The sequence below is a fragment of the Rhodamnia argentea genome, chromosome 3, assembly GCF_020921035.1.
Source record: "Rhodamnia argentea isolate NSW1041297 chromosome 3, ASM2092103v1, whole genome shotgun sequence".
NCBI lineage: Eukaryota > Viridiplantae > Streptophyta > Magnoliopsida > Myrtales > Myrtaceae > Rhodamnia > Rhodamnia argentea.
Window position 1 is genome coordinate 11154763 of NC_063152.1, and position 25753 is coordinate 11180515.

At 39.6% G+C, this 25753-nt stretch overlaps 3 protein-coding genes and 1 non-coding gene across 18 annotated transcripts; all 4 read left to right on the forward strand.

The window, feature by feature from the left end:
* The first annotated feature begins 412 nt into the window (after positions 1-412).
* On the forward strand, positions 413-5378 carry LOC115756647 (sodium/calcium exchanger NCL2-like). The gene is made up of 8 exons (XM_048276291.1): positions 413-773; positions 2687-2881; positions 3016-3197; positions 3320-3441; positions 3579-3829; positions 4059-4091; positions 4283-4587; positions 5088-5378. Exons 1-8 carry the CDS (start codon positions 413-415, stop codon positions 5334-5336), a joined length of 1698 nt encoding a protein of 565 aa, XP_048132248.1. The 3' UTR covers positions 5337-5378.
* A 2234-nt stretch (positions 5379-7612) lies between these two features.
* Positions 7613-7686, forward strand: TRNAI-UAU. Its single transcript has one exon. It is a non-coding gene; the product is annotated as a tRNA-Ile (tRNA).
* Positions 7687-8302: 616 nt separating this feature from the next.
* LOC115756637 (protein IQ-DOMAIN 9) lies at positions 8303-12612 on the forward strand. Of its 12 annotated transcripts, none has more exons than XM_030696499.2 (6): positions 8303-8698; positions 9351-9442; positions 10383-10547; positions 10875-11102; positions 11519-11632; positions 11983-12612. In XM_030696499.2, the coding sequence occupies exons 2-6, from the start codon at positions 9368-9370 to the stop codon at positions 12334-12336; spliced, it is 936 nt and encodes a 311-aa protein (XP_030552359.1). In that variant the 5' UTR covers positions 8303-8698; positions 9351-9367; the 3' UTR covers positions 12337-12612. The 12 variants fall into 12 exon arrangements, with proteins under 12 accessions (XP_030552359.1, XP_030552357.1, XP_030552355.1 ...); XM_030696497.2 differs by having other exon boundaries at positions 8303-8697; positions 9331-9442; XM_030696495.2 differs by having other exon boundaries at positions 8304-8698; positions 10371-10547.
* A 1401-nt stretch (positions 12613-14013) lies between these two features.
* LOC115756639 (nudix hydrolase 15, mitochondrial-like) lies at positions 14014-18217 on the forward strand. Of its 4 annotated transcripts, XM_030696500.2 has the most exons (6): positions 14014-14454; positions 14939-15081; positions 16931-17050; positions 17141-17338; positions 17516-17627; positions 17737-18217. In XM_030696500.2, the coding sequence occupies exons 1-5, from the start codon at positions 14097-14099 to the stop codon at positions 17516-17518; spliced, it is 822 nt and encodes a 273-aa protein (XP_030552360.1). In that variant the 5' UTR covers positions 14014-14096; the 3' UTR covers positions 17519-17627; positions 17737-18217. The 4 variants fall into 4 exon arrangements, with proteins under 4 accessions (XP_030552360.1, XP_048132862.1, XP_048132863.1 ...); XM_048276905.1 differs by having other exon boundaries at positions 17141-17627; positions 17737-18160; XM_048276906.1 differs by lacking the exon at positions 17737-18217 and having other exon boundaries at positions 17141-17631.
* Positions 18218-25753: the final 7536 nt, after the last annotated feature.

The following is a 25753-nucleotide window of genomic DNA, read 5'->3' on the forward strand; positions in this document are numbered from 1 at the left end:
AATCTATAGCTTTTTACATACTTATCAAAAGATTATTCATGCTATAACTTCGTATTACAGAGAATATAACTGAAACGATTAAATGTATTAGACTGTTAGCGTTCTTAATCGTGCCTTTGGCACGAGGTTACCACTAGCAGATCATGCACCCATTGTCCCCGACAAGTTCATAAGATCATGCAATGCTTTCTAGCGTATCATTCAAGGACCGATGTTAATAACCTTTGACTTCTTCATAGAATATACGAAATTGAATTCTATCTCGACATTCATTTTCTCAAAACTTCAGTGCAGCACATACTCAGTGGAATCATATTCACTCGTAAATATATAGACCCCTCCCCAATTCGGAAACCTTCTTGACCTCGTCCCTTCTCTCTTCTCTCTCTCTCTCTCTCTCAAACACACAACAATGAGGCTCACACTCTCCGTGATTCTGGCGATACTGACCCGATCGGCGGATGGCCGGTACGTCAAGGGAATCTTCAACCCGATATCAGACAGCTCGGACAGAAGCAGTGGTACGTTGTCCTCAGCCCAGGATCTCGCGACGGTGACCGTGACATGTGAGCCAACCTATGGGTTCTTGCCGTGCACGACCGAGCTGTGGGGCGAGCTGTTCCTCATCGCGGTGTACGAGTGCTTGCTCGCCCTCGCCGGCAAGTACGTGTCTTCAGGGTCGGAGCTCTTCTTCCGCATGTTTGGGACTGGGATCTTCGGTGCCTTTCTGTTCCAAATGCTCGGAACCTTCCCTCAAGTCATCATAATGCTTGGTAAAAAACCCTAATCTCAGTCTCGTTCTCCTTATGATTCTTCTGAGAATTGGCACTCGATTGCTTGCTTTGGTACCGAGGATGACTACTCACGTGGCACTATTTATTATGCCTATATTTACTCTGGTTTCATCAATTCATTTTCATCTTCTTCTTTTTTTCATTCTAAAATTAATAATTTGATTGATGAACGTGCTTATTACTTTGATCTTACGCCAAACAACGAGCAAGTATGAATGACATGTGCTATACATCGATCTGCATTTTGCCCTCTTTATGGAGCCAAAGAGACATTGTTTATCGTTTGATAATGACATTGGAACCACAAGTTTGACCATACTCGTACTTTATTCTTATCATTCTTATCTTCCAACAAGTGATAAACTCCTTTTATATATCTAGAACAAAAAAAAAAAGAAAAAGGAATGAGGTTATCACAAGTACGAAACAATCTCCTCGTATAACATCACTCTCTTTGTTTTCGAATTATTACACCAATTATGCCGTCTTATCCCATGTTTTTTTTTATCCGGTTGCCCATCCCGTGCCAACGAAATGGGTCAATATCCTTACACTGTTAATAAATGAAAGTAACGGCACCGTTATGCTAACAACATACTTATACTTCAATATAGGAAAAACGACACTAATGGTCATTGTACTTTCATTCAATGTGTTGTGTCGTATTTTGGACTTTTAATTCGTTTGATATGATCCTTAAACTATCTTTAAATGATTGATCTAGTTTATAAGTTTTTAATTTGTCCAATTTAGTTCCTCAAGTTTTCACAACAAGTCAAATAAGCCCTCCATACTATTTGTAAGTTTTCGTAATTACACTATTACCGGGAGTTTAGAATAATATTTTCATTTCTACCCATTTCCAAAAAGAAAAAGCAATCTTTTTTGACCTTGTTGGCGTTATATTTATGACAATAGCTCCATTTAATTTTGTTTTATACCATTCGTACACTTCACGTGACACTTGATCCTACGAGCCTCTGTTGATGGACATTATACGCAACCTCAGTACATGATAGAAATGTCTTTCGTACTACAGATCACCAGGGGGTCAAAATAGAATAACCTAAAACAATAGCTTAAACAACAAATTACTATTAAAAACTGTCTTCTTGCAAATCCTTGCAAATCCCGTCACCAGGTAGATCTGGGCAATGGCCATAAGCCCTCTCCGTGGCTAGGTGAGGGTCATGAGCCATCGCCTAGTGGCCTATGAGAGGCTCTTGCCCAGGGGCCGACGGAAGTCGTCAGCCCACAATCTGTGGCTATCGGCCCAAATCCTTAAAAAAGAAAATAGGACAAAAGAAAAAAAAATGTGAAGAATAACTAAAGAAATTAAAAAAAAATTAGAAAAATTGCCATGTCAGCATTGGCGGTACCACATCAATGCCGACAGTCAAATTGACAAGATCAGCACAATTGCAAAAGATTTAGAACTTGATCGGTAAAAAAAAAAAAAAGTTTCGGACTAAATTGACATAATTGTAATAGATTTAGGACTTTTTTTATAATTCTCTCCAATGAATTATGATGTCACGTGGGAACTTTTAAGGGAAATGCTTCTCTGACGGTACTGTCGGTTATTTCTGACCGTAAATCCACACATCATCACCGTGTGTTTTGTATAAAGCACTCATATTCATTTATACACTCAATTAATAAAAATAATCAGCAAATTTGAGATATTGCTGCTCATATTCATTCATCGCGACATTCTGACAAGACTTTACCATTCGACAAGAATTGGATCAAATGGCCAACATAAACATATTTCTCCTTAATTTTTAGCGTACTAGATATCTTTCTGGGGTAGCAAATTCCTAACCTAGCTTTGCAACTTTTAAGCTTCTTTAATGTCCTCTTGATCTTGAATTATCTCGGTCCTTTCGTAGCTAGCGCAATAACATTAAGCTCGGACACGATTGAGTCGATGGCGGCGATGGCCATGGCCATGCTCGCAGGATCGGCGATCTTCAGTCTCTCGATAGTTTGGGGTTCCATTGTTGCTTTTGGCAGTTGCGATTTTTCAAGCTCTTCGTCTTCTTCGTCCGATCAAGAACCCACCAGAAAGCCATTCCGTCTAACGGGTTCTCTTCTTCAATCTTGTCTCTCCTTCCAACTTATACCTTGAACTTTGCATTCTTTCCTTCCAGGATATATAGAGGCCGTATCGGGTTCGTATTCGTGATAGTTTGGATGTTTTACTCCTCTGGATTTGCAGGTTCAGGCGTCGAAACCGACCTGGAGACTAAACATGTCGCCAGGATCATGTTCGTTTCCATGATTCCATTTCTCGTTCTTCAAGCGGCGAAGATCGTTAATTCTGCAGTGGGGAGACGAATAGTGGTTCTGGTCAGTCTCGCGATTACGGTGGTGTTCCTCGTCACGTATTGCACTTATCAGGTAAAGTAAAAAATTTTGATGATCTCCCAAGATCCCGAGCTAAATTAACCTTCTCTTTTAATAATACAAGAGTCTGGGAATCACTGGAAACTATCGAGTTCGTCGATTGTTTCTTGGTGCAGGTATTTAAGCCATGGATTCAGAAGAAGAGACTCGAATATCTAGTGCGATTATATGAAGGAGAGAGCCTACTACAGAGCCTTCTTACTGTCCACGGCAAGCCAAACATACTTCGTATAAAAGAGTAATTAATCCTCATCTTCATTCTCCAGTTCAAATTCATAAGATTTCCAGATTCCTACTGCCTTTTTTGTTACTACTATTGTTATTGTTATTGCTTGTTTTTTGAGATTTTCTCTTGGTTGTAACTTGTACATTCAGCCTCTTTCAAAAGATGGATCAGAACAAGGATTCACAGGTACTAAAAACCGAACTGTACGCATTCATGCTGGGGATACAGATCGAAGAAGCCGGTTTGAGCACCGACGACTATACCGACACCTTAATGAAGCTGTTCAACTTCTCAATTGAGGAGTCCATAAGCGAATCCGAATTCGTGCAAGGAATTTGCAAATGGCTGGAAGAGGACCTACTCCCGATAAACAGTCTTGCTCAAGCTCGATCCTCAGATTGCAACGAATTGGAGGTACAGCGCAACCGTCCACGAAAACCCTAGTTACATTCTCAAAAAATTATGTTTGGTACGTCCGAGACGCATTTATAGTCGTCTTATACAAGACAATTAGGTTTACAACTGAATTACATCACCAGTCATATGATGGATTTCGGAAATGTATCAGCAACAAATTTCGCAATGCATCACAGGGCACAAATGAAGGTGCATATTGGCACAATTACTAGCTTCTAGGGTTTCGTCGATAAATGAATCATCTTGCCGCTTACCTGGTTTGGAAATTCATGCGAGAGCTACATTAAAGCTCTCAAAGATGAGGTCCAAGTGTTATGAAACTTATAATTGATTTAGTTTAACGACTGTGTTAGACTTATATTATCAACATGATCTGCTCACCTACCGAAATTTTTCGCCTTTTGGCGCTATCGTGGCGTCATGAATCTGCAGGGAGCAACACCAGAGCAAGAGAGCTTGTTATTGTCCCAGTACAAGACAAGCAAGTACACGGGCCGATCTGCTGTGTGGTGGAACTACGCAAAAGCTGGTTTCCTGATAATCCTAGGATCCGGCATAATGGTGCTGCTCGCAGAGCCCCTCGGGGACAGCTTCGAAGAATTCGGGCGTGCCGCGGGGATTCACCCGTTCTTCATCTCCTATGTGTTGATTCCCTTGGCCATGAGCTACCAGCAAGGACTCGCAGCCGTTAGTTCGGCGAAGAAGAAGACCACGAAAGACATTTCCGGGGCGCTAACTGAGGTGAATATATAAGTAAATGTACTTCTCCTTCTTCCTTCATTTTCTCATCTTTTGTATACATCACGGTGCGAGATAGTGAGAGCTCTTTGAAACCTAATTGTCTATCCTAAGAATCCCCAGTTATCTTGTTGAAGTGATTCTAAAAAATGTTTACCTTCATAGGCTCAATAGCTACATCATTATCGCCCTATTTCGAGCAGCCAACAACATTTTTACTATCTAGAGAAAGAGGATAGTCATATATATGCCAACATCCATCTCAATCGCAAAAATCCGATTTCCGGCATTTATATTTGCAACAACTTTAATTCCTTGATTGGTATGATACTAATCAACTCAATGATTGGCGAAGGGTTCGAACATTCATATATGCAAACACCCATCTCAATTGCAAAATCCAATAGCCTCCGCCCTTACATTCACAATTACTTTAGCGGTGTACAATCTTGCCGCGTTTTCATGAGAATTAGGCCGGAGAATTCAGTATTTTTGCATTGCAGGTTTACAACGGGGTATTCATGAACAACGTAATGGGATTAGCCACGTTCTTGGCCCTCGTATGCATCAAGGACATGGCGTGGGACGTCTCGGCCGAAGCCCTGGTCGTGTTCCTGATCTGCAGTTTGATGGGGGTCATCACAAGCTGCTGCACCAAGTTTCAGTTCTGGACCTGTATTCTTGCATATGCTCTCTACCCGTTATCTCTTCTGCTTCTTTACATTCTCACGAGTGTTTTAGGCTGGTATTAGGACCCCAGTCCGCCACGCCGCGAAGCGATATATGGCAAGAACGATTTCTGCGACACGCGAGTCTAGTTGGATACATCTATAAACAGAAGAGAGATGGAACATTGGTGAAGAGCAGAACGTATTCAAGATGGCATCGTCCTTGTGATTTTAATTTGGATATGTGACTTGTTCATCCCGTTTGGATTGGTCAACAAGATGCTGTTTTAATCAAAGGAATTTTATGCAAAAGACAAATTTATAATTATTGAAGGAGTGGCCCCACAATAATTTATAATTATTTTTATTATTTTTTGTGATCCAAAATATAATTTATTCTCACAGTAGATTAAATATTATCACTTGATATTATTTCAATGAAAAACCATTGAGGAAGCACCCAATCGTCTCTCTCTCTCAAAGTAAGCTTTGGATCCAATCTAGCATCCTTGGGGGTAAATCCAAAGGCATTGATGTTGGTAGTGTCATTACAAGCTACTGATTCGACATAAATTTAGAGACGTTGACATTGTCTGTGTTTAAATATGGATGAAAACTTCATCTGGCTAATTATTTCAAGTGTCAAAAGTGATTATTTTCGGAAAAATGTTATCTGAATCGTTCATTTTCTGTAAAACGGATGCACCATAAGCGAGGCATTGTGTGGAGGAGGACACTAGAAGAATTGATTGTACAAACCATCTCTGTCCACTATCTTTAATGGGCGCCATTGTGTGTTGAAGTTGTGCAATTTGGGGCCAAACTCTTGGTCGGAGTTAGTTCAACGGAACGAAGAGTGCCACTAATGTCCAGTGTTCACCACATGTAAAATACCCTAAAGTGAGTCCCTGGAGCTCGAGAACAACCGGGAAATGGAAAGGAAAAGTTAACCTTACCGGATGAGTAGGTACCGCCGGCCTCCGGAACCCTCGAAATAAATGTCGATGGGCCGTACCGGGGAGGAGGAATCAGCTGGCGCCTTCGCCTGGGTGTGTCGGGACTCCGTCGGGGAAGTTCATCGGCTGGAGCTGCAGCCATGGTCAAGGCGCGATCGCCCCTAGGTTCATTTGATGCTTTAAAGTGGGCGAAGAAATTAGTGTTTCTTTGCCTTTGGGTACGGCCTAAAGTGACAAACTTATAAGTATGTCGTCTTTGGTCGACCCTGAAGCGACAAACCGAGAATGCAAATTGAGTGCTATGCAAAATTGAGTATGCGGCGACCAAAATCTATCTTTGTGTCGAACTTAAGATTGCAAGTAAAAGTATTACGATTGGGCTGTACCTTTTTTAATGGAGATTTGAGTACTCAATTGCATCAATACGGAGGTTTAGAACTCGATTGACTTGATTACATCATTTCCCAAAAAAAATTCTACGAAGCAATGACATTTCCCAAGAAGAAGAATAAAGCAACCTCGCATCTCTACCGAACATTTTATAGTTTGGATTTCAACGAAATGCTCCTTGTAGATGAGATTATGCTGCGATGTGTAGAATAACCTTAGTGACATGTTCCTGCCTATGCCTATTTTGATACTATGGTGTTGTGACATACGAGTCTATATTAAAAAGAAGATTTCTCTTGTGAATTTAGTTCCAGAAAATCTGCCTTCGCTGTAACAAAAAAAAAAAAAAAATCAATGAGAAGGACGCAATACTGTAAAGGGATAATCTCGCTAAAAATCCCAAAGTTTTTCTCGGGGCCACTAGTCCCAATCTTTTTTATCGTCTAACCAATAGCCCGAGCTTACACTGGCAATCCGGAAATAACGACTTTCTGAATAGACTCCTGTCTATAGCGACCGTGAAAAATCCGACATAGCAATGTTCACGCCGACAAGTAAATACGCAATTACAAGCGTTATAACAACAGTAATTTCACGGTTAAATCGGGAAATATTGATTGAAATAGACCTAACTATGAAAGCAGGATTGGAATCATGCCCCAATGGCCAGGTCTTGCAGTGTCACTGCCTAAATTTGGCTAAAAAAACGTGCTGGCCAATGGCCATATCTAGAGGCTGTTGATGCAAAATGATAAAGAACAATACCGATTAACAATAATTTTTTAGGGATAAATTCAATTTCAATAATTATTGCCATTATTTAATTAATTTATTTTTTTACAGTGGGAGATTGGTAGTTGAACCGACCCCAACTGTAATCATTCCAATCATCAAACCGGAGGTCAAAAAGCCATGTATATAAATCATTAATCAATTGGCTTGCCGCGTCATTCGAAAGCGAAAGAACATAGGTTGTAAATAAATAATTTGAACAGGGAAAATCCCAAGCGTGACGGTCCCGTAGCTCAGTTGGTTAGAGCGTTGGTCTTATGAGCCGAAGGTCGCGGGTTCGAGCCCCGCCGGGACCACTTTTTTTTTCATTTCCCCTCTCTTTAAATTCTTCTTTTGTATTTTTTCTCCAAGCACTTGCGAGGAGAAAAAAATTATGTTCATGAGATTTTTTTTTTTGCTCTTACAAGCAATCATTTGCCTACTCATTTCTCGAAAATTCTTTCATTTTATGCGTTACATGTAATATGAAGGCTTAAATTAAATAAAGTTTCTTATGAATTTAACTTCAAAATGTCGGGATGAGATCTATTTTAACAGTAACTTTTTTTTTTAATTACCTCTCTAACCGTTTACATTCAAAAGATATCTGCTTAAGCAGGCTATCTTAAGTTAAGAAATTCGTGTGAAAGTTAATTCCTTTTTTAAAGCGCACCAACCCAATCATCATCAACATGCTAATAATTTTCAGCTCCTGTTCGTAGCACGGTTTGAGCAACTTCGGAATATCCACAGTAATTCCACAAAAAGAAACCAGGAATCTCCCTCACCAAAACGGAAAGGCAGGCCGTCACTGTCAAAAGCCCCATTGGTTTGTTCTGCTGTCGCTGTACTCACTCGAGCCCCTTTGTTTTTCGCTTGACTTCGTCACCGCAACAACACTCTCTTCCCACCAAACTGCAGACCCGTTTCGAATGAGTTGTATTTCGTTGGTTGAGACTTTGATTGAGCCGAATATGGTGGACCAAGGAGGGGAGAGAGAGAGAGAGAGAGAGGGCTCCAATCAAGGAAGAGATAGATAAATACAAACGTTTTCATCGACCCCATTTGATGAATGAATCGTTTTTTTCTCAAGGAAAAGAAAGAAATTCTCGGCAGAACTGGAGGTGGACCTTTGCAAATCCACAGTCCACACCCACTTTTTATTCTCTCTTCTTCTTCGCTGTGACTACCCTTTTCTTCGAGCTTTCTTGTGCTTTACTACTAATATTATCTCCACCACACGTCTTTAGGGAAGACCTTTGAGTACCCATTTGCGTGAAAAGAAGAAAAAAGGCGGTCAGAGGACTGGAGCTCATCTGCTTCTGCGGGTATGTCATCATTCTTCATAGAACCATACCCCTTTGCTTTTTGTTCTGTTTCATTCTATTTTTCACCTGAATATCTGATGTGGGGTAGGCCTTTTTTGGTTTGGGGGAGATTGGGATCTGGGCTCAGGGCGGTGAATGATTTGCGAAGCAAATACACAGTTTCTTGATCTGGTAATTTGATTGTAGTTTCTGCAATTTTGCTTGAATGATGGAGCGTTCTTCTTCGTTTTGATGTTTTCTTTGTGGTCGTGCATTTGATGAAGTGCAATGATGTTGCCAGCATTATGAAGTGCTGTTCTCTAAGAATTGGATCAACATGGTTTGAGGTTAGCAGTCTAGCAGAGTGATTGACTCGAGAGGTGGTTTAACGTTCCTAATTGAGAGACAGTCACATTATGTAATGGAAAAGCACTAGTTATGTATGATTAAAAGTGCAGTAATAGGATGATCTTGGATTGTTAAATGATGCTGTCGAGATCAATTTTGATGATATCACGATGTCTATGACTCTTCTTTTTTGAGTTGATGAAAAAAATTAGAGATTCGAGTATATAGAGTTGTGGTTCTTAATGGTGCAATCTTTCAAAGGGTGTTTGGTGCCAGCAGTCATGTCATAGATCTTTCATGAAACAGGGCGTTTCTCTTCATCCGGATAAAGGCACTTAAAGATATGGGTTCTGGGGACTGGTTCAAGTCTATAATCAACCTGAAGAAAGTGAAGAACAATGGTTCAAAGCAATCGAAGGTATCAAACAGTCCAGATACATTTTTCTTTTGCTTTTTTAAGTCCTTTCGCATTTGTATTAAGCGATGAATGAATCATTTTCATTTCCAGTATAGTTGACTTGGGTAAGGTGACTGTTTCAAGTTTGTGTAAAAATTTTCCAGCTCTAGATTATACCAGCATAAGATTGCATGTTCTCTATTATTAGCTAATAATGAAACATCCCTGTTGGAGTTGTTTTTCCTGAAACTGTGAGAATTTTGCGCAAAGTTTCTAAGGATGTAGAAGGATTTATATGCATATGAGAACTATTCATGATTGGGCTCTATCTCATGGACAGTTTTTCGTGCCCTGAAAATGCTTTTTACAATGACCACTTGTACACATTGATCATTTGATGAATTAATCTGCTTTCTGAAAATGTTCTGCCTTTTCTCCTGCTTGTTATTAAATATTTATCCTTTGACAGCTTATCGTTCTTCCTTGTGAGAAGTCTTTTGTGTAGTCTCCACTTTCTCATTAGATTCACTGTGATAAGAAACTTGTCATGATTGGTGCCAGTTTCCAGAAGTAAGTTATGGCTAGTTGCTTGATATGTGTTTTGTAGTGTTAATGAGTTCCCTCTGCGTTCTTTGCTTCTCAGGTTTCATCTGAAAAGGCTTCTAATATGAACTATTCAATGGACATAGAGTAAAACGTTAAAGTAAATTTCTACCTTAGCACTTACCAATATCATGAAGTCTTAAGTGAATTCTTTCTTTCAATTGTCGATATAAACCATTGGAAAATTATAATTGGAATAAAAAGTTAGAAGGCGGTTACAATTTTAAAGAAATCTCTACTTCCGTTAATTATGGAGGAAAAATGTGTTCACGGAATAGTAGGGTTAAAGTTTGTTGTCTCTTTCATACCTTTGATGTTGCATTGCTGCTTGATGTGATGCTTTCAGCGCGGAAAACAGGCATCTTCATCTCCTGGGAAGTCAAATTCCTTCAAGTGGAAGAGCCACTCAAATAAAGAGTCTACAACTTTGGAAAATGGTGCTACTGCTGGAAAAAGTTCTCTTGGCATGCTCCTTGAGGATAGAGCCGCACTGCGAATTCAAACAGCATTCCGGGCATATATGGTACTACATCCACAAAATGCTTCATTCGATTATGGTTCTGTCTTCCGGCTCATCCTGTTGATTGGTCATGTTTTAAAACTTTCCATGGCTAGATAGCTCCTAGCTAGATACAGCATCTTTTGAACATCTCTTACATCTATTTTCATTTTCAGCTAGCAACTTTGCTGTTCAATTCTGCTAGTAATGAATCATCATGGACATAACTTATTTGGTACCTCAGAAGTGAATTTCTTTGTTATATCTGGCCCTTGGTGATTGTCTGGCTTAACTCTTTGGAAGATGCGTTTAAAACGTTTATTTGACAGAAATGTTTTCATCCTGCTCTAGGCAAGGAAAGTGTTACGGCGTTTGAAAGGGATAGTAAGATTGCAGATCCTGACACAAAACTTTTCGGTCAAAAAGCAAGCAATGACAACATTGGGGTATCTTCATTCCTGGAGCAAAATACAGTCCCAGGTCAGAGATCGCCGTCTTTGTATGGTGACAGAAGGGCGGATAAAACAGAAGAAGTTGGAGAACCAGATGAAACTCGAGGCTAAACTCCATGATCTTGAGGTAAATTTCATCATCCAAATTAAAATTTTTTGGACTTCGAAAACCTGATTAAGGAAACTTAATTGCATAGGAAGGGATCAATGGCCCCCTGCAGCATATCAAACCCTGCCGGGTCAATTGTCCCGTTCTATGCAGAAAAGCTCCTGGTTAAGGATTCTTGTCGAGTCATGCTTTCTGCGTCTGCAGTGTAAAAGGCAACTGCAGCATATGGATAACTATGTGTTGTCAGGGTTGGTTTTGGATTGTAGTCATTGAAGCCTGCTACTTCAATTTTTGGTCATTGAAATAAATCGCTTGTTTACCAGTGCCCATCATGGCTTTATAGTTATATATCCATGTTCTGCAAGAATGTGTAATGTGTTTGAAATGGCGCCACCTAGCATTCTCTTACAACTACATCATAACATGCCTGACAGGTCGACTGGTGCGGTGGCTCTGAAACCATGGAAGAAATTCTTGCAAGGATACATCTGAGAGAAGAAGCAGCAGTTAAACGCGAACGAGCCATGGCATATGCCTTTAACCATCAGGTGAGGGAGATCACATAAAATATGTCAAGATTTAACACTAAGGCTCTTTGTAGGTTCAAGCACATCGCCGTGATAAGATTCGCCATTGAGTGCGATAGGGGTTGGTTTCTTGTAAATTGGTATTATTTTAGTTTTTCCAGGTCTAATGGCTGGGCTTAGCAACGCGAGATAATTCTTGTCTTTTCAAGGAAAATGGAATAAATTGGAGAGAAAATTAAACAGTCATTGAAGGATTCGGTTCTTAGATACTGCTAAGGAGTTTATCTTGCTAGCTCACAATACAATGGGTGATTATAGTTTCTGAATACAATTCCAGTTATCCTTACATTGTGTTAGTTCATAATCCACAGTGGAGGGCCAGCTCCAACACCAATGGTGTGAAGAATAGTGAACTCGGAAAAGCAAGTTGGGGGTGGAGCTGGATGGAGCGATGGATCGCTGCTCGCCCGTGGGAAAGCCGAGTACCTACTCAGACCGTTAGCCCGAAGAAACCACTCAACAAGCAGGGAAGTAATGTCGCTAAAAGCTTGAACCAGCAAACGCCAAAGGCCGTGGCTTCACCGAAACCTCCTCCGTCCTCCAACGGGAAGGCAACTACGAAGGCGAGGAGACTGTCTTACCCAGCAGCCGAAAAGCCTGCCAGTCTGCTCTCAGAAAGTAAATCTGAGGAAGCAAACACTAAGAAAGAATCGACGGTTGCTTAACAAGAAGATGATGGGTGGTGCTGATTTTCTTTTCCATCCTTTGAGTTGCAAAGACGGCGAGGGAAATGCTTTTGGTTTGTCATTCATTGTTCCTGAAATTATGTGTATAGCTTTTGCTTGAAAATTCTGTTGGTTTGAGGTGAAAAGACTGGCGGAATAGACTGGCGGGATGCATAATCTTGTCTGCTCATTTATTTGTTTTTCTCTTCTATAAATGATGTGATTTATATTGTATTTATGCTGTATATAGATAGTATCTTGATCCATTTGTGGAAACTGTGGTATGTTATATTTCTGCGGCTGACTTCTTATAGTTCATGCTCATCCATTTGCATTTAAGGCTTTGTTGTTTCTAAGACAGATCTCTTTTTTCTATGTAATCGGGAAAATTGTCTAAAAAATTCTAATCTATTGACACTTTTGTCAATACAATCCTAATCCTTTTAATTTTGCCAATTAAATAGTAAAACATTTTCACATTTTGTCAATTGAGTCAATCCGGCTAATTTTGATTGGAAATCCGTGGAGTGGATGCCGACCGTCCTAGATAACAAGGCCGGTCTTGATATGGACAACTTTTAATGATATTATAACTTTTTTTTTTGAGAATTTTAATTAGTTTTTTATTATTTTTCTTTTATTTTTCCTTTCTTTTTCTTACCGTGGTCGGCCACAATAAGAAAAAGAAACAAAATAAAAAATTAAAAGAATATTAAAATATTATTGAAAATTATTCACATCAGAGCAAAGCACGTAGAACAGTCGCCATTCGGATTAGCGATTTTTAGTTAAAATTACCCTGATGAACTTAATTCCGGACTTAATTAATAAAACGTGAAATTGTTTAGGATTTAATTGGAAAAATTAGAAGGTTTAGAACTAAATTAACAAAAGTACAATAGATTGAAGGCTTTTTAGACAATTTTTTCTTCTATGATATTTTTTTTTTTTTGTCTGTCTTATTTCTAACTCTCATTTTTTTTTTACTTTTACTCTGCCTATTTACAAAAAGTGGGAGTCAAACTCCGCACCTATAATACTAGCATTCCATCTCTCCAACCTCTTTAACAGTAGGGTCGCATACTTATTTGCCATTCTATGATATTGTTGGTATTGTAGTAATACAATATAACATTTTGCGAGAAAATATTGGATAGGCCTGTTTTGTCCCGTGGTTCATTCATCACTCCACTCATTGGTTGCCACGTGTTTGAGTGGTCCACTTTTCAGAGTTTTCTCTCTCCTTTGTCGCTCCCTCTGGTCTCGCTGTTTCATCAGAGTGACTCTGCCGATAGTGATGGTGGGGAACGCACGGAGGTCGGGCTCAGAGGGAGAGGATGATGAGATGGGCTTTTTCGAGCAAGAGAGATGGGACGCTCACACATGGCGTCAAAAGATGGACAGATTGTCGGTGGCCATCGGAGGGAATATCATGAGGCGGCGGCGGCGTAGTGAAGGTGGACGTGCATGTGGGGGAGACGGCCGGAGAGAGAAGACGATGATGAAAAAGGAGCCGCGTCAAGATAATTTTAAAAAAAAAAGGACAGTCTTTGTTGTCGAGCTTGGAGAGGGAGAGAGAGAGAGAGAGAGAGAGATTAAGATTAATATTAAGATTAAGATTAAAAGTTTTTGCTTAGCAAAAAGTTCACGTATCAGTTGTATACCTAAGGGAAAAAAAAGGGTTGTTAATATCAGGAATAACATTAAACAGGAACAGTAAAGTACAAAACTTTTTCCTTTCTTTATGAGATTCAGCGCAAATGATCTCAGTTCTCAGAAGAATTTCAGCATCGGCGTCAGCATCTCCATTCTTGAAGCTCATGAACAACTCACCACCTCCTCCTCCTCCTTCGCAGAGGCTCGTGGGCTTGGCTCAGCAACTCCGGCTCTACAAGCCACCGCCCAGTTTCGACGACGCCGAGGAACAGCGGATCGAAGAAGCCGCCGGCAAAGTCGTGTCGCAAGTGGGCTTTCCGGAGTCGGCGACCCCGATCGCTCGCGACCCCGAAAGGTTCACACCCAAGAGAGCCGCGGTCTTGATCTGCCTCTTTGAAGGCGATGATGGGGAGTTGCGGGTCATCCTCACCAAGAGGTCCTCCAGATTGTCCACTCACTCTGGTTCGTCTCGCATTCGATGGCCGTTGTTTGATTTGTCAATTTTTGAGAAACTAGATTCTTTCGATTCTCGTTCTCGTTTAAATTGAGAAAAATGGGGAAGAAAAAGGAATCTTTCTTGTTTGAATTTTAACTCGCTGTCGCATTTGAAATTTGCATTTTTAGGCTTCTTGATGATTGGGAAAATGTGTGTTCAATTTGATCAAGTGGTAGCTTCTTAATTCTAGTCCTTGAATGATAAGGTTTGATCTCGTTGTACCTTTAGTGCCAAGGTGAATTCTTTGTTTCCTAGAAAATTGAGGCACAGAAATGCGATACTAGCAGAAATGGTTGGGACTGAAGCTTCAGCTACATTGAATGCAGAAAGTTTGGTTGTGTACTGTTTCAGGTGACTAGGATCTCTGCAGTAGGTATAAGCATGTTAGGTTATTAGAACAGCATGAAGGTGCTGTCCAGTGTCTGAGTTCAATGTTGTTTTGGGTTGCAGGTGAAGTATCGTTGCCAGGTGGGAAAGCAGAGGAGGGCGATAAGGACGATGGAGATACGGCGACAAGGGAAGCCAAGGAGGAAATCGGGTTGGATCCTTCCCTCGTCAATGTGGTAACTATACTCGAGCCGTTCTTGTCCAAGGTATTAGCATACGTCACTCTCTTTTGCCATGGAAACTTCAATTTGCTAGTATAATACCGACTGAGAATTCCCTAGTATGTGAGTCGCTCGGTCTTTTCACTCCCATGACGATTAATGGACAAGTTGTGGCGGCCTTTTCTGTGGATGTGATATAAATGGATAATGTTTTAGAAGTATGAACCTGAACAAGCAGCTTTATAGCTGACTCCATTGAACCACTTTTAGTAGTAATACATTCTACTATTTCATCAGTCTCCTGTCACTTAAAATGAAGTATCGTTACACCAGCAATCTCCACTATTCTTGAGGATAGTCTGTAGTGGTCACTAGAATGTAGATACTTGAGAGCATAATCATCAAGACGAGTATACGTTTGATGGTACATAATGGAGCTTTCCTTTGTTTTCAATGGTCATTTCTCCAGCCATGCCATTTCCATTGTTAGGCTGCACATTCTTGACAGGGTATCTGCAGAACTCTGCATATGTGGCATGTACTTTGCCTGTCGGCATTGATAGGAATTGTGAGAGAATCGAGTTGCAGTGTTGGAACAATGAAAGCATGTCTGACTTGAATGCTAGTGACACCACTTTACAAGAATGGTTTATATCAGTTTCTTCTTTGAAACTGGGATAGCCCCTCAATGTTATGAATCCAGTCTCTCCTGTTTATTCTGATCTTTTCAGTGTATTGTATGGTGAGTGTACACTGGAGTTTTCTTTTTAGAAAGAAATGATTTCACTAGTCCATTTAATATAGTGGTGGCCATACTTAGTGGGAAGTTCTTCCTTTATGCTCTCATTGACAATTTTCTTGGCAAGGAGCTCAGGAAAGGAATGATTTTAGTAGCTCAGATGTTTGTCAAACATTTGCATATGTGGTGTCGACTTTGATTCTGCAAAGTGAAGGATGCATACTTGTATTTGCATGCTCGTGCTTTTGGAGTGCGTGTGCAGGAGAAGGGGGGATGCTGGTTCTTGCATGAGATTATGGTGTCTTCAATGTGTGGGCTTCAGTGGTATTCATCCTATAGGGTCTTCTTAGACCAGAATGACAGAAGAACTTCATCTTCAACCATGCTTTATACGGGCATTGTCTATGATCATTGTTTGCCATCTGTTATTGTGGATTTCACACAATGATTGACTTGTGAAGGGACTTGTCTGATGGGAAAAGAGGAGGACAAAAGATTGAAATTGCCGAACTTATGTGGTTCGATTTATGTTCTGCAATGAGCCAATAATCATTTACATTTTTCTTTTGAGTAACTGATCTCCTATTCCATTCAAAAACCAGTTTGCTCTACTCATTTATTGTTTATCGACCCTCCTTGGAATCAATCTTAGTTAGCGTGGAACTTATTTCATTTTTATTCAGTTCTCCCCAATTCATCAACTGTGAAGGAGTTACCTACTTCGGATGTTTAGGAAATGAAATTGGACCGAGTCACATTATGAAACCTACCAGAATAAACCAAACTATCTTACTATCTTGTTCTTCTAATGTGCATCGGGAGATTACTATATTTCTGTGCAATATCATGTTGGTCCTTCGATGAATTATCGTAATTTACGTGCACTTATGTCTAATCCATTTTCTCATTTCGTGGTTCTTCCTCTGGGTTCTTTGTCTATATTCCCCTGGCAAAGTGCTTGAATAGAATTCCATTATCAACAAAAGGAACTAGTCATGTCATACCTCTTGCGCTATACTTATTCACAAGTTCTTTCAGATATAGTTTACATCAATTTACTTATGTCTTGCCACTATGTGAATTCACGAAATGTTAGCATTCAGTCTTATTTTGCTTGAATATGCATGGGCTCAATGACAATTTGATCCTGTGCAGCATCTTTTGAGAGTAATGCCAGTCATAGGCATACTTACAGACAAAAAATCATTTAAGCCCATCCCAAATCCTGCGGAAGTGGAAGCGGTGTTTGATGCTCCGTTGGAGATGTTCATCAAGGTACTGCTTCCTTCAACACACCATGTGATTGTAATTATCTCAGTGGAACATGAAGGTCCTCATGATAAGAGCAATGTATATTTGTTTCAGGATGAAAATCGAAGAGATGAAGAGAGAGAGTGGTTGGGTAATAAATATCTCATTCATTTCTTCGACTATGAGGCGGGGAAAAAGACGTACCTGATATGGGGATTAACAGCAGGGATTTTAATAAGGGCCGCATCAGTGGTATACCAGCGGCCACCTGCTTTTTTGGAGCAGAATCCTAAGTTTACGTTTCCTAGTATGGTAAATGAAGATACTGTAATGCCTTAAATCTGGCAAAACTGTTGACAATACATATTCAATAAAAGCAAGAATCTATTACTGCTGGATAGAACATGCTGAAGACGAGTGCTTAGATGTACTCTGCAATTGTAAAGCATTGCAAACTTGTAACTTAGTCCATCTGCTTGATGCTTTTAGTGAAGATGTTGACCAGTTTTTGCAAAGAAGAAGATAAATTTCAAGTAAAGACGCACCGTGTATGATTAGTATCAGACAAATATCTCGGAGATGATTCATTGACTTCTCTCAGGTCAGTCACTGTCTGAGCACTAAAGTTACGACTGTCTAATTCTTCTGATCTGCTATCTGTCTATGCTACCTTTGTTGATTGGGACTAATTTTGCATTTCCTTTGGCTAGGTCGGGGAAATGATCTAATGTTTGCCGACCTTTTCTATTCTGCTCGAGCTTTCCAGGTAAGAACCCGCTTTCTGTTAGCCGTGGATTAATCATGTAACAGAGTTTGATGCTTACCTCCACTTGCAGAATTAAATGGCGGATCATTATTTTGTCATCGATTCATGAAAACCCTGCTCGCCTTGCTTAGTTTCCCTCGTTTGTTTATTCCTCCTTTCTGATTATGAAGTCCATTTGCTGTTTTTGATATGCTGGGTAGTTTCTCATCGTAGAGGGGCGAATTGAGAGAGATTTAGTTTCACCTGTCGTTAGACATTCGTCGTTCAAGTAAGGTCCTCTGCAATTTTCACTCCATAGGTTGTGCACTTTGATGTTGAGTTGTTAGTGCTCATAAAGGCAAGAAAGTAGCGGGTGCATTACTGCTTAATATACTTCGAGCAAAATGCTTGATTAATAGAATTTTAACCAGATGATATTACTTCTCCATTTGGTAGTAAAAGGGTTGATTGCTTTTGTTGCAATAATGAAAAGCCAAACTGAGTCCGTTAAAGTGGAGATACGCCGGACGCGTTCATAATCCTACGAACTCAAGAATGATTTTATGTTGACAGTACTTCTCATCTTCTCTTGAAAGATATTGCCTTTGTGATGTGTGAGCTATTTGCAAAAGTCTCCTTGCCAATCAAATCAACCTCGAGGAAGTGACAAATCATTATATTGATCCCGCGATAGGTAAATGCATGATCGATGTATTTGTGTGTGGCTAGTTATTGACAACTCATATTCGGTTCGACATTGAGTGCGGTTCTGTGAATTTGAAACGGAGTTGAGATTCTGATTCTCATTGTTTCCCTTCCTGCAAACCATGTGTCAAATTTGGTTCGTGGATGCAATCAAGCTTTATTTCATGCTTGAAGTGCCAATTTCACGACAAGAACAATTAATTGTAAGAGTACTGCGAGAATGAACCAAGTGAGGACTCTCACAAGGGGTGGCAATTGGAAGGGTGAGCATTGGAACTGGAATGAACCGGCCGGTTTTGGACAATTCTGGGTTCCTAAAATTTGGAACCGGTGATAATCGATCCAGTGCCGGGTTTTAAGTGTGGACCGAACTATTGGGACCACCGGGACAGATGATGAGAGACACCAATCCAGGCAATGTTGTGATGGTGCTGAAGCATCACGTTGATACTACTCAGTAAAATGTTTCGAGTGTAAATTAAAACAAAGAAAAATCAAAGCGGGTGGGGTTGCTAAAAATGATGAGAGACGTCAAACAAGAAAAGAATACAAAAGAGCACGAGTTCGATTAAGTAAAATCAAATAGGGCAGGGTTGCCGGCAAACCTCGCCAGCCAAAACGAAATACAAAAATGAAAGGAAAAAAGAGAAAATAATTGAAAATTCAAAGGTTTTTTTTATTAAAAATAACTAAAAATGTCCATGTCAATATTGATTGCGCCACATAGGATCGGTTGACGTCTACCTCCGCGATTTCTTGCTAAAATGGGCTGGTTGGAGCTAAATTAATGCAATTGAATGGTTTAGGATTGAATTATTACCGATGGAATAGGTTTACGATTGTTTTGATCCTTTTCCCATGATCATCTGGTAATCGAGTAGCTTGGATTTTGATATTGGATAATCATCTACCCGAAACAAAAACCAAAGAGAAAAAAAAATGATGCATCTGCTAAAACCAAAATTCAAAGTTTCAGTTCATCGAGTGACGACACGATTGAGCTGGTGACTCCAGAAAACTAAGGTGTTGATGAAATGTACTCCTCTATCGGCTGTACTGCATCTTGGTGCGATTCTTCGAGGATTTGCAGGGAAGTGACTCGGAGAACCACCTTCGACGACGCTCGTGGACGAGCATGAATTTATGAGGCATGTACCATGACGTGCAAATCGCCTTTTGTGTACAAATTGATTGGCTCGTTACATCAGACAATAATGAGGAGCAAGCGATCATGCCAAAAGGTGAAAAGGCATTGGGCTTTCCCACGACGATTACACACAAAGAGACAGACGCACCCAACTTTGCAGCTTCTTCAAAAGGTCGAAAACAAAACACGAAAAAGTATTTAAAAAATTATAAACTCATTGAATCGGTATCCAAAAAATCCTAAGCCTTTCAATTGGATCGATTTAGTCATGAACATTTTTCATTTGTATCGGTTCAGTCCATCCGGCTAATTTTAGCCAAAAATCTTTGACGTAAATGTCGGCCGTCCTACAAGGATACGATCGGCGTTGAAGTGGACATTTTTAATAATATTTTAAATTATTTCATAATTTTTTTTATATTTCTTTTGTTTTCTTTTTTGTGCTTTATTTTTTTTTTCCGGACCTAGGGTGTCGTGGCCCTTGCCAAGGCCTACAAGGGTTGACCAGCGGCCCTTGCCAAGGCCGGCAAGGGTTGACCGATGGCCCTTGCTAGCCGTCAGCCAAATAAAAAAAAATAAAGAATAGAAAAGAAAAGAAAAAAATAAAAAATTATGAAAAATCAATTATTAAAATATTAATATAAATGTCTATGTTGGTGTGTCACACTAGATAGCCGGTATCCACATTAGGAATTTCCGATCAATATTGGCTGGGTAGACTCAATCGTTATCAATGCAAAAAGGTTTAAAATTAAATTGGTCCAATTAAAATGTTTAAAACTGAATTGGTATCAATGCAACATGTTTAAGACGTTTTCGGGTACTTTTACCTAGACTAAAGTAGGCATTGATCACTAACAGTTCTTTAGCCTATAGAAGAGAGCACGAGCAAAAAAGCTATGATGTTTTGTTTGATTCTGGACGATAGACGACACTGCATCTTCAGGCATGGTGGGAAAATGTAAGATCGAACAGATGGAGATTCAAATAATGTCCTATCCAATGATGTTTAGCTCCAAGAAAGAAACGGACAACATGCGAGGAAGATTCACTTCTCGCGTATCTACTTTGATCATTAAAATAATGAAAAGGCAACCATACCTAGGACTATCTATAGGAGGTCGTAGCACTAATTCTCCATCGAACCCAAGAGAGTTTCGCTATCCTGAAAAGAAATAAACGATGGTGATAAGCATGTTCAAAGTTTGTGTATGCCTAATGCTGATATTGCTTTCGCTTCCAAGTTCCTGTGCACGAGCTCCTCACGTCGTGATCCAAGGGAAGACGCTTAGTGAGGCGGTTCGCACATTACGTGAAGACTATGGAAAGGGAGATAACGGGCAAGATGGTCATTACGAGCTTATGAGGGCCAGTCCCGAAGGTCCTGATCCGCAGCATCACTGAATAAGACGTTCGCAGCCTTCTTTTATTCGCGAAATAATGTCCTACCAAGCATGAGATAGCCTACTTTCTTTTTTCTCTATCGTCTCCTTTTGTTTTACTATGAGTAATCGTACTAGGTTATTTTTCAATGTATTGTACTTATCACAAGCGCACTTATAGTAGTAAAACATTAATGTAGACGCTATTGACCTAACTATGTTGGCATTTTGTCTTTTTAATACCTGAGCTTTTGAATCGTGACAACTTGGAGAAGATCTAAGGTAGTGGAGTCAAAAGAGGGTATGCTGCTTATCAATATGAACCTGCGACCTTTTTTTTGTCCTAGGATTTGTCATCGTTTGAATTGAAAAGACACATTTTAAAACCAATTCCACGTCATGATAAATTTGAAGTCCATGGGATGTCAACATCACCCTAGCTTTCCACAAAAAAAGAAAGTCATTGTAAAATGTCATTGGTGGTGGATGTATCATGTAGCATCCTCTCAGCATGAAGCATCGATATGCGCAAGAAGATTTTGGATAAGTGGAGATAAGGACGGTATCGGTCGCATAATAATTGTGCGACGCTTAGTTTGATACTAATCTTTCGCAAATAATCATTTATGTGCGACAAAGTTTAGAAAGCAATCACTTAAGTAATTTCGGTAACGGAAAATCAGGACGTAACTTATTAGAATCACTTGAATGGACGATTGTAGATAGCTTTGGATTAAATTGATGATACTAAAGATAATGTTTTTAAAGTTTTGGTGCAAAACATTTTGAAATCGTGTGGTGCTTAATATATGTGCTAACAACCTCGTTAAATAGATTAATTTTTCACAAATTAAGAGATTCGATTAAATCGGTTCCCAAATGTTCCGTGGCATTGATCCAAGGAGTGGATCAAAGAGAAACGATCTATTTCTAGGAGAAATTGTCCAAAAAGTCCTAAATCTATTTCACTTTTGTTAATTTAGTCATAAACTTTTTAATTATGTCAATTGAGTTCCAAACATTTTCAAGTTTTAGCAATTGAGACAATTCAATTAATTTTAGTTGGAAGTCGCAAACTTGGACTCCCACCGCTCTATGTGGCACGATCAATGCTGATATAGGTAATTTTTAATGTAATGTGCTTACCACAAGCGGACTTATAGTAGTAAAACATTAATGTAGATACCATTGACCTAACTATGTTGACATTTTGTCTTTTTAATACCTGAGCTTTTGAATCTTGACAACTTGGAGAAGAAGGTAGTGGATCAAAAAAAGCTATGCTGTTTATCAATACGAACCTGCGCAATTTTTTGTTTTTTTTTTTTGGTCCTAGGTTTTGTCATCGTCCGAATATAAAGGACACATTTTAAAATTAAGTCCACGTAATGATAAATTGGAAGTCCATGGGATGTCAACATCACCATGCTTTTCACAAAAAAGCAAGTCATTGTAAAGTATCATTGGCAGTGGATGTAAAAGGACTTCCAAAAAGGGCTAGAGGTATTAAACTCAGCTTACAAACTTGGACTTTGACCGTTCCACGTGGTACAGCCGAAACTGAAGTGAATAATTTTTAATAAGATTTAATATTTTTCATATTTTTATTAATATTTTTTATTTTCTTCTCTTTTCTTCTTTACATTTTCTTTATTGTGGCTAGCAAGGGTTGTTGGACCCCCGTTGGCCACCGGGCAAAGGTCGTTGGGACCTTGCCGATCGCAGGCATTGGTCACCTAACCCTCACTCGGCCTCACCCAAATATGGATAAGGCAGCCTCACCTGTGGCCATGAAGGTCTGGGCAAGGCGGACTTGCATTGTCTGTGGCCACATTGGCCTTGCCAAGATTTGGGCGAGGTTGGGTGTGGACTGCGACCCTTGCCTTCTGCCGGTGAGGACTTGGTGATCCTCGTCGCCTACAGTAGAATAAAAAATAAAATAAAATAAAATAAAAAGAGAAATTTTTTTTAAAAAAAATGTCTACATCGGTGTTGATCATGTTATATAGAACGGTTGGCATCCACATTAATGATTTTGGCCCAAAGAATTAAATTGATAAATCATCAAAAGTTTATGACTAAATTAGCATAACTAAAAGATGGAGCACTCAATTGGCCAAATTAAAAGATTTATGACTGAATCGGCATAAGTAAGATACGTTTTAGACTTTTTTGACAATTTTCCTCATGGAAGAAGATAAGTGAATCACATAACATAGAGCCACACATCCGCAAAACAAGCCTAGGGCCAAAAGGACTCTCAGACTCGGCTCTCATACCGCATTAAAATGTCCAATCCAAAATAAATAAAGAGGAGATAATCCACATGGATAAAGTCCAATCAAATTCAGCAGTCAGAGGTAGGATAATACTTCAGCATTTCAAATCATTCATATCAAGTATAAAGAGGATGAACGACCTTCGTCCATGCAGCACGACGTGCAAATTGTTTTGATTTACAAATTCATTGGTTCGCTGCATAAGACAATAATGAGGACACGAATGGTCATTCCAAAAGGTGAAAAGGCATTAGGCTTTCCAACGATGAAATGCACGGAGAGATAGCCAACCTATCTTTGAAGCCTCTTCAAAAGGTCAACAATAGAATAATTAGAGTGGCCATTAATCACCGATAGTTCTTTGACAAATCGAAGAGGCGAAAAGTGTGAGAAAAGTCCTAAATTTGTTGGATTTGTGTCAAGTTAATCCTAAATATTTTAATGGTGCCAATTTAATTATAAACTTTTTTTTCCTAGAGCCAATTTAGTCCTTCCAACTAATTTTGATCGGGCGACCTACGTAGTGGCATCGCTGGCGCCGACGTGGATATTTTATATAATACTTTAATAATTTCCAATTTTTAATATTTTTCTTTCATTTTTTCCATTCTTTTTTTTTTTTTTTGTCTTTTTTCCATGTTTCCTCAGTAGTGACAAGGGTGTTCCTCATCGCCGCAGGTGAGGGTTGGCCTCATCAGGCATTGCTTGGGCCTAGGCGTCGACCTCACCCGGGTGATGGATGGCCTCGCCGGTGTTCGCCCTCGCCAACCATAGTAGTGCTAAGCATCGGAGAAACCTGAAAAAAGAAAAAGAAAAAAAGAAACTAAATGAAAGAAAAAAATCAAAATTTTATTTTAAAAATATCTACGTCAGCCACGACCATGCATCATAGGCCATCCGACTTCCACTTCGGCAATATCTCGCCAAAATTCGTCAGAATGATTGAATCTAGATCAAAAGGTTTATAACTAAATTGGCATCTTTAAAAGGTATATGACTAAATTGACACTAATGTAATAGGTTTAGGACTTTTCTGACCCCTTTTTTTCAATTGAAGAGATAGTTCGAGGGAAAAAAAAAGGCTTGTCTTCTATGTTAGGATTTGGCGAAAAATCACAATGAAGTAAAGCATAAAATGAGAAAAAGAAATCAACACAAGACTTTATCATGGTTCACTCTTAAATTAAGACCACATCCAATGGACGATTCCATTATAATTAGTATTTCATACTTCTCGTTATATCATTCAATTACAAGTAAAAAAGAGTATATATAGCAGTAACTATGCATGAGCCCAAGTGCAAACTATCAACAAAAAAATATGGGCTCAAACTATAAAAGTCTCTAGCATCCAGGGAGCGCTACCTCCATGAGATCCCCGTCGAGGCAGCTCCCCCGGACTTCAGCCTGTTTAGCGTGAAGCGGGACCAACGTGCCTTCCTATTGATGGGGAGTATGAACCACACCCCAACACTCTATGTATAGGTGAGAAATTTCTTGATGTTTTGTTTTACAATGGACGATACACGACAAATATGTCTACTTGGCGGAAAATTAAAACAAAGCAATGGCCAATCGAATGAGTTTCGCTCCAAGAACAAAAGGGACGAGAATTGACTAAGATTCACTTTTGGCGTATCTGCTTTGATCATTCGAATAACGAAAAGGTAACCATCCTTGCGACTATATATATAGGAGGTCGTAACCTTAATTCTCCATCGACTCAAGAACGTTTCTCTATCCTGAAAAGAAACAAACATGGCAATGAGCATGTTCAAAATTTGTCTATGCCTAATGCTGATATTGCTTTCACTTCCGAGCTCCTGTGCACGAGCTCCCCACGTCGTGATGCGCGGGAAGACCCTTAGTAAGGCGGTTCGAGCTTTACGTGAAGAATTTGGAAGGGGAAATGCCCGTCAAGGAAGCCGTTACGAGGTTATGAGGGCTAGTCCCGGAGGTCCTGATCCGCAACATCACTGAAGTAATGAGTATCGGACTGATCGAACAAAACCATCACCGCTTTCATTTATTCGCAGATAGCGTCCTAGCGAGAGTGAGAATGTTACGAGCCTGTCATGTAACGTCACCAACTCATTTGCTGTTTTGTCCTAGCCCAAATGTTGAGTTGTTCATGGAATATGTGGGCGTGGCAAGGAGGAGTCCTACATGTAATGTGTTTATCGTAAGCTGTCTTATATTTGTGAAACATTAATGAAGATGTTATTGACTAACTATTTTGGCATTTTTGTTATCATTGAGCTTTAGAACGTTCACATCTTTGAAAAGATCGCCCATGTTAAAGTATCAACTCTACAGGCACTTCTCATTCCGGTTTGCAAATAAGGGAGGATGTTAAAGCGTCTCATGTCCCATATCTATGGAGGTTATAAATGTCTTATATTAATTTTGTCTCGCTCATTTTCTGACTTAAACTTTTGGGTTGAATGTTCTAGTAGGCAGAATTCAAAA

Coding starts and splice junctions, on each gene's coding strand:
- LOC115756647 (XM_048276291.1), top strand. CDS start 413: ATGAGGCTCACACTCTCCGTGATTCTGGCGATACTGACCCGATCGGCG. Junction 3,442..3,578: donor AACATACTTCGTATAAAAGA/GTAATTAATCCT, acceptor TTGTACATTCAG/CCTCTTTCAAAAGATGGATC. Junction 3,830..4,058: donor TCAAGCTCGATCCTCAGATT/GCAACGAATTGG, acceptor CACAATTACTAG/CTTCTAGGGTTTCGTCGATA.
- LOC115756637 (XM_030696491.2), top strand. CDS start 8,833: ATGATTTGCGAAGCAAATACACAGTTTCTTGATCTGG. Junction 11,103..11,518: donor CTAAACTCCATGATCTTGAG/GTAAATTTCATC, acceptor CATGCCTGACAG/GTCGACTGGTGCGGTGGCTC. Junction 11,633..11,982: donor CATATGCCTTTAACCATCAG/GTGAGGGAGATC, acceptor CATAATCCACAG/TGGAGGGCCAGCTCCAACAC.
- LOC115756639 (XM_048276905.1), top strand. CDS start 14,097: ATGATCTCAGTTCTCAGAAGAATTTCAGCATCGGCGTCAGCATCTCCA. Junction 15,082..16,930: donor TCGAGCCGTTCTTGTCCAAG/GTATTAGCATAC, acceptor GATCCTGTGCAG/CATCTTTTGAGAGTAATGCC. Junction 17,051..17,140: donor CGTTGGAGATGTTCATCAAG/GTACTGCTTCCT, acceptor TATTTGTTTCAG/GATGAAAATCGAAGAGATGA.